The 6,736-nt window shown below is 48.4% G+C and overlaps 1 protein-coding gene across 1 annotated transcript in view; it reads right to left on the bottom strand.

Annotated features, from left to right (window-relative positions):
* Positions 1–1,936: 1,936 nt before the first annotated feature.
* Positions 1,937–6,736, bottom strand: part of MYH13 (myosin, heavy chain 13, skeletal muscle) — a 53,941-nt gene continuing 49,141 nt past the window's right edge. The window contains exons 36-40 of the mRNA XM_008572952.1: positions 4,648–4,708; positions 4,225–4,329; positions 4,030–4,125; positions 2,438–2,572; positions 1,937–1,994 (exon numbers count right to left, since the gene is read on the bottom strand). Coding sequence (XP_008571174.1) covers positions 1,980–1,994; positions 2,438–2,572; positions 4,030–4,125; positions 4,225–4,329; positions 4,648–4,708 — 412 coding nt within the window. The 3' untranslated portion in view covers positions 1,937–1,979. The remainder of the gene's footprint in view (positions 1,995–2,437; positions 2,573–4,029; positions 4,126–4,224; positions 4,330–4,647; positions 4,709–6,736) is intronic.

The raw sequence follows: 6,736 nt of genomic DNA, 5'->3' as shown, positions 1-6,736 counted from the left end.
ACCAACCTGAGGCCACACAGCTACAGCTGTTAGGTAGTCTGGCTGAGGCTCACATTTAGTCTTGGCTCCTAATCCATTCATAATGGTCCTTATTCCATCCTACTATGCCCCTTCATGGGAAGCAAATCAACATAATTGGAATTAGTGGGAGCCTTAGGATCCGAGTGTGACTTGAAACCAGCAACAGCTTCTTTTTTGGTGGTGAGAGAGGATGGTGCTTGGGCTTTGAAAGTTAACAGCTCTCTGGGCCCAGCTGCTCCCTTCTCTTTCTGGCCCTGGGCACCCTAAGGAGGATGTATGCAGGTGGAGAGGAGTTACCTGAGTTGGAGGAGGGGCAAGGTGGCACCTGGTCCACCATCCAGTCTTTTCCAAAGCATCCATCTTCCTAGGAGGAATGGGTTTGACAGTACTCACTACCTGCTCAGATGTTATGGGGGACGGTGAGTGGGCATGACAGAATTGTATGACACAGCCCCCAAAAGGGATGGGATGGAAAAGCAGAGTTGTTCAGTGGAAAGAGCACTGGCCTGGGAGTCTGGGATCTCCAGGGCCTAGTTTCCACTCTGCCCTGGACAACTACAGTCAGAGTGCTTAATTTATCTGGGCCCCAATGTCCCTATCTGTAAACTTAGGGAGAAAGTGGGGGACCAAATATGCAAGAATTGTGAGCTCCTAGAGAGAAAATGTGCTATAGCTATCTGCAAGATACGTTATTTTCTTTTCCGTCCTTCCTTCCTTCCCCCTTCCTCCCTTCTTTCCTTCCACTTAATTTATCTGGGCCCCAATGTCCCTATCTGTAAACTTAGGGAGAAAGTGGGGGACCAAATTTGCAAGAATTGTGAGCTCCTAGAAAGAAAATGTGCTATAGCTATCTGCAAGATACGTTATTTTCTTTTCCGTCCTTCCTTCCTTCCCCCTTCCTCCCTTCTTTCCTTCCACTATCTAAGCATTTATTATTATTTTTCAACTTTATTGAGTTATAATTGACAAAGAGGAATTGGATTAAGGTGCACAACTTGATACTATGATATATGTGTACATGAACTATAGTCCCCACGTTTGATCTCCAGAACTTACTCATGTTGCATAACCAAAACATTATACACTTTGACCAGTTATCTCCGTTTCCCTCAAACTCCCAGCCCCTGGCAACCATCATTCTACTCCCTGCTTCTATGAGTTTGACTATTCTAGATTTCACGTATAAATGAGACAACCCAGTATTTGTCTTTCTGAGTGTGACTTGTTTTACTTAATATAATGTCCTCCAGGTTCACCCATGTTGTTACAAATGGCAGGATTTCCTTATTTTTTAAAGGTGGAATAGTATTCCATTGTGTGTATACACCACATTTTCTTTATCCATTCATCTATCAATGGACAGGTTGTTTTCATGTCTTGGCTATTGTACGCAATGCTGCAATGAACTCTGGTGTGCATGTATCTCTTCAAGATCCTGATTTCATTTCCTTTAGATATACACCCAGCGGTGGGATTGCTGGGTCATATGGTTGTTCTATTTTTAATTTTTGAGGCAGCTCCATACTGTTTTCCATAGCGGCTGTACTAGCTTACGTTCCCACCAAGAGTTTGTGTACAAGGGGTTCCTTTGCTCCACATCTTCACCAACACTTGTTATCTTTTGTCTTTCTGATAACACTACTCTAACAGGTGTGGGAGGACACAAGAGTCTTTACTGTTAAACATTTATGGAAGCCAGTGATTTAGCTGGCAGTGGGTTGGATTTTCACCTTTTCTATTGGAAACAAGGAGCCTCCACTTCCACATTCCTTCCTTTCTTTATATTTATAGTAAAGCATCTATTCTATTAATCTAAAAATCAACCCCACGGGAGAGGAATGGACCGTGATGATAAACACAGCAGAGCCAGAATCTGAGTATTCATGAGGATTTATTTCTCACACATGTCCCCTCTACTCTCCTGGAAGTGTCCCATGGCAATGAGCATCAGGAGAGCCTCATTCTTCCATCTTCTGTGGGAGAAAAAAAATTGTACACAGGAAATGATCAAACTAAATGGGAGGCTGAGCATCTTCAAGAGGAGCGACTGGAAAATCTGGAACTTCAGAGAATATTAAGGAATGGCATTGTTTCCCTCTGCACATTGTAAAAACAAACCAATCAAGTTACTGGAGGCAGGAAAAATCCCCTGAAAAGCTGGGGCTTCTTGGGTGGCATCTCCATCCACAGGGAGAGACAGGGGACACTAACATCTGTCCCCTTGTGCCTCACTGCTCATTCTCCCAGGAGCCTGGAATCACAGGAGTCTGCTAAAATACTAGCACCTGTGAGCACGTGGCCAGCAGCAAGGAAAAGGGGACCACAGACTTCTTCCGAGCTCTCCCTAGGTGGTCCATGGGCCCCCCGGGTCTCAGGAGCTCTTGGGGAGAAGCCACACTGAGGTGTCCACTCATACCTGGCCCCCCACATCTCGGCTCTTGGCCCTCAACTTGTTGACTTGGGACTCGGCGATGTCCACCCTCTCCTCGGCCTCCTCCAGCTCGTGCTGGACTCGCCGGCATCTGCACAGCTGCATGTTGGCCTGCTCCTCCTGGACGGAAGACGGAGTGGGCATGAGGCTGTGCAGCTGCCCAGCCGGACTCTGGGGAGTTGGGGAACCAGGAGTGTGTGGGCCCTGGATTCCCTGATGGCAGAGAGGGTCGGTGGGCTGAGTCCTCTGGAGCAGGAGGACCGTGTCTACCGTGCGGGGTCACCTTGCTGGTGCTGCTGCCCCTCCTAAGCCCACCTCACATTCCCCCACACCTACCTCTCTGCTGCCTCTCCTGCAGAGCTCTAAGGAGGAGACCCACATTAAGAGTTCTCCCAAGGCACGTGAAAGTATTACAGCCTATGTCCCCCTGGTCCTATGCTTCTGCCCAGTACCATCTGTCTGGGGCCAGGCCATTGAATCAGTCTATTTGAGGGTTATCCAAGGGTTCCCTGACTAAGGTGGCCTCCTGGGCACCCTCCAGCCTGGCCAGTCCTGCTGGGACTGTACTAATCCCACTTGCACAATTCCCTCCCCTGACTTAACCCATTTAGATCTGCTTCCCGGAAGTCAGGGTGGAATCGACCAGGCTCCTGGGCTGGAAGGAAAAGGGCAATGGGAGAAGCCATATGTTCAGTCATTTGTCTAGGGCAGGGTCTCCCAGATGTTGCTGCTCAGAACACCAGCCCTGTGAGACGCTCTGCATGCAGTAAGAATGCTCCAAAGTCAACTAAATGTGGGAAATGCTGCATGCTAGAACACCTCTTCCACTTTGCAGAGTTAATTACATATTACCTGCAAAATCTGAGCAATCCTTGGAGTAAAGGAACCAATGTAGCTTTGTTTAACCCAGAGTTTCCCAAACTATTTCTTTTTTATAAAAGAAAAAGCTCCTCCCAACCCTGGTTCCAGCTTTCTGCTATTAACATCCCTCAGACCTAGTGTCCCCAGAAGATACTTTAGGGGACACTGGTTTCAGCCCCTTCCATTTCTTGTCTGTTGATTACATCTATTTGATCAAGGGGCAGATCAACAAGGGTGAAATGAAGGGGCTGGAGTTCGGGAGGGCTGGGGAAGGGTAGAGGTGGTGGGGACTAGGGAGCATGGGGTGTGCAGGGATGATGTGAATTATGTTGAGGTCCTCAGATCAGGTTAAGGGGGCAGGGACAGCTGGTGGGGTAGGCTGGTGGTTAGGGAGAGTCAGGGTGATGTGAGGCCAGCAGGGCAGGCTAAGATGCTCTGTGGTGGGTAGAGTGGGTCAGGGTGGGTTGGGATCAAGTGAGCAGAATGAAGGGGATGCAGGAGGGAGGCAAGAGGGCACAGAGGTGGTGGAGGTGGGGAAGGTTTGCTTAACACAGACCAGCGGAGGGAAGAAGGCAGGTATCCTTGTGTTTCTAGGCTGCAAACGCAAGCTCAGGCCTGAGGCTTGGCAGACTCTGAAAACCAGGAACCTGCTCACACTCAAGGGTAGCAGGGATGCCCAGGCTGGTGTGGGTGCTCCCAGGACCTGCTGTACTCACCGCCTCCTCGGCCTGCCTCTTGTAAGCCCTCACTTTGGCCTGCAGCTTATCTACCAGGTCCTGCAGCCGGAGGATGTTCTTGTGGTCTTCCTCAGCCTGAAAACAGAGCATCTGTGGCAGGGGCTAGCAAACCCACAGCCGCTTCTGACAGGGTTTTGTTGACACCGCATTTGCTGAGGTTTTTGAGACCTCTACCTGGTAAGTCATCTCCTTGACTTTGCGTTCATATTTGTGGGCCCCCTTCAGAGCTTCAGCTCCCCTCTTCTGCTCAGCATCTAACTCATTTTCCAACTCCCGCACCTGGGTAGGGCCAAGAGAACAAAGAATTCAAGTCAGATCTCCCAGGCTTCTCTTATGGACTCATGTGCCAGTCACTGTAGGTAAACTCAAGATTCCCTGATTATATTTTGCAAAGGTGTCTCCTCCTAGGGCTCAGGAGCCACATTTTATTCACAAGGCCACCACTAGTCCATGCAGTGGCTTTGAACAAATTAGAACAAGATGCCCTCTATGGGCAGAGGCAGTCCCAGGTGCACAGAGCTTGGCTGCTGGGTCAGGCTTTGCAAAGATGCCCCTCCTCTGGAGCCATGCAGTTTGGCATGGGCAGCACAGTCTGACTTCAGCGCTGACTTGTCCCTGCAGGTGAATCCTGCACAGCCGTTCATGGTGGCCCTGATTCCTGATAAAGTAATGCAGCAGGGGTCCTGCAGAGAACCTGGATCTGGAGCAGCCAAAGCAGTCCAAGCCCGGTTGATAGATCCAAAGCAAGTCAGTTGCCAAAACTGAGCATGAGTTTCTGTACATTTAGAGTAAAGGTGATAATTCCTGCCCAGCCTACCTCAAATGTGACAATTAAATTAAAGTATTTCTAGAGTAATAAAGCAGCCCCTACACAGGTGTTGTTCAATTTTATAGTTGCTTTTGCCTTTCCTGAAGTCTTGAGGGGAGACAGAAGCCACTGAGAACACAGGTCACCAACCGTGGTCCCAACTCCACCATCCAAAAAGACCCGAGTGGGGGGAGGGGGTGGCAGCCAGCCACATGCTCCACTTTACCAGGAATTCTGGTGGCTACAGAGTGGGGCAACTCCAGGCTCGGAGACTCATTAGATCAGCCTTGAAACCTACTTACTAGTTGAACAGGTTTACTCTGGGCAGTGGTTCAAAAAGACCCCCACCCTCCGCCTCATGGACCCTGGAAACTGTCTTCTGTGAGGTCCTACAAAACATTTGTTTTCCTGGAAATGCTCTTTAGGCCTCTGGAACGTTTATGGAACTCAGATAAGCAGGCGGCTGGGGGTGGGAGGGCAGTCAAGGTGCCTCACCACATAAGTGGGAAGGTGGCTCAGGGCTCCCTGCCCACCCAGGAACCAAAAAATTATAGAGGGCAGCATGGGACCTAATCCTTCCCTCTTGGGAGGGATCTGTGAGAAAGGTAGGCCTATGCTCATTTTAATGGGATAAGACTGGGAATAATTGAAAATAAGCATTTAAATAATTTTTTTTAGGAAGTTCTAACTTCCTTGGTGTTTACTTTTGTTATTCACATGTCTATGGCCTTGTCATTTTTAGCCAAAAAAATTCTTTCACATTTAAAAGGACCATGTGCCTGGTGGCCCCATCCTAGGGCAGCTGGTAGAAAGAATGACTGTATTTTGGAACTTTCTTGCTGGGAAAATTTGTTTCCTTCTCTATTCCTCCTCATCTCCCACTCTTTCATTTCCTGTCTCCCTGAGACAACAGAGACATTCGAACAACCTCCTCCACAAAGCCCTTCTCCAAAATGTCAACCTCTAGTGCAGCCTCTTCTAAAAATGATTGCAATAAACTATCACAGGTCTAAAGGGAGAAGCAAGGGGTACAGGAAACAAAGCAAATGATCAGCAAAGAAACTGAACAGCCATGACAAAATATGCTCCCAGATAATGGAAAAGCAGGACTGTCCAGCATGTGGGGGATTGAACTTTTCTGGTACCTTAAACTGGGGGAAGAGGTGCCAGTCACCTCCTCTCAGGATGGAGTGAGAAATACACTACACCTGTAGACTGAGCTTGGAGATGAGAACAGCTGGGAAGGGAATGAGACCTGAGCGTGGGAGAGAAAGGAAGGCTGCTGTGGATTGACATCCTCCCAAAACTTAGCCCGGGGATTGAACTTTTCTGGTACCTTAAACTGGGGGAAGAGGTGCCAGTCACCTCCTCTCAGGGTGGAGTGAGAAATACACTACACCTGTAGACTGAGCTTGGAGATGAGAACAGCTGGGAAGGGAATGAGATCTGAGCGTGGGAGAGAAAGGAAGGCTGCTGTGGATTGACATCCTCCCAAAACTTAGTCTCCACTGTGACAGTGTAAAGAGCGTGGGAAATCCTATTATGGTAATTGAAAGGTGGGGCCTTGAAAAGGTGATTAGATTGTAGGACTGTGCAGTAGTGAATGAGTTAATAATGGTGGTCAAGGGTGTGGTTCTGAGGCCTTTAAAAGGAGAGCACATGAGAGGTTCTCTCTCTCTGCTCTGCCATTTTCTGACAGGTGGGTCACTGTCACCACCACCAAGATCCTCATCAAATGTATTCCCTGCACTTTGGACTTCCCAGCCTCCAAAACTATAAGCAATAAATTTTGTTTTCTTAGAAATTACCCAGTTCCAAGGTATTTCTGTTATAAGCAACAGAAATAGACTAATACAGAGGCTACAGATTTCACGTAGG

Source organism: Galeopterus variegatus, unplaced genomic scaffold (assembly GCF_000696425.1).
Source record: "Galeopterus variegatus unplaced genomic scaffold, G_variegatus-3.0.2 Scaffold852, whole genome shotgun sequence".
Taxonomy (NCBI): Eukaryota; Metazoa; Chordata; class Mammalia; order Dermoptera; family Cynocephalidae; genus Galeopterus; species Galeopterus variegatus.
This window is presented reverse-complemented; position numbering and strand designations above follow the sequence as displayed.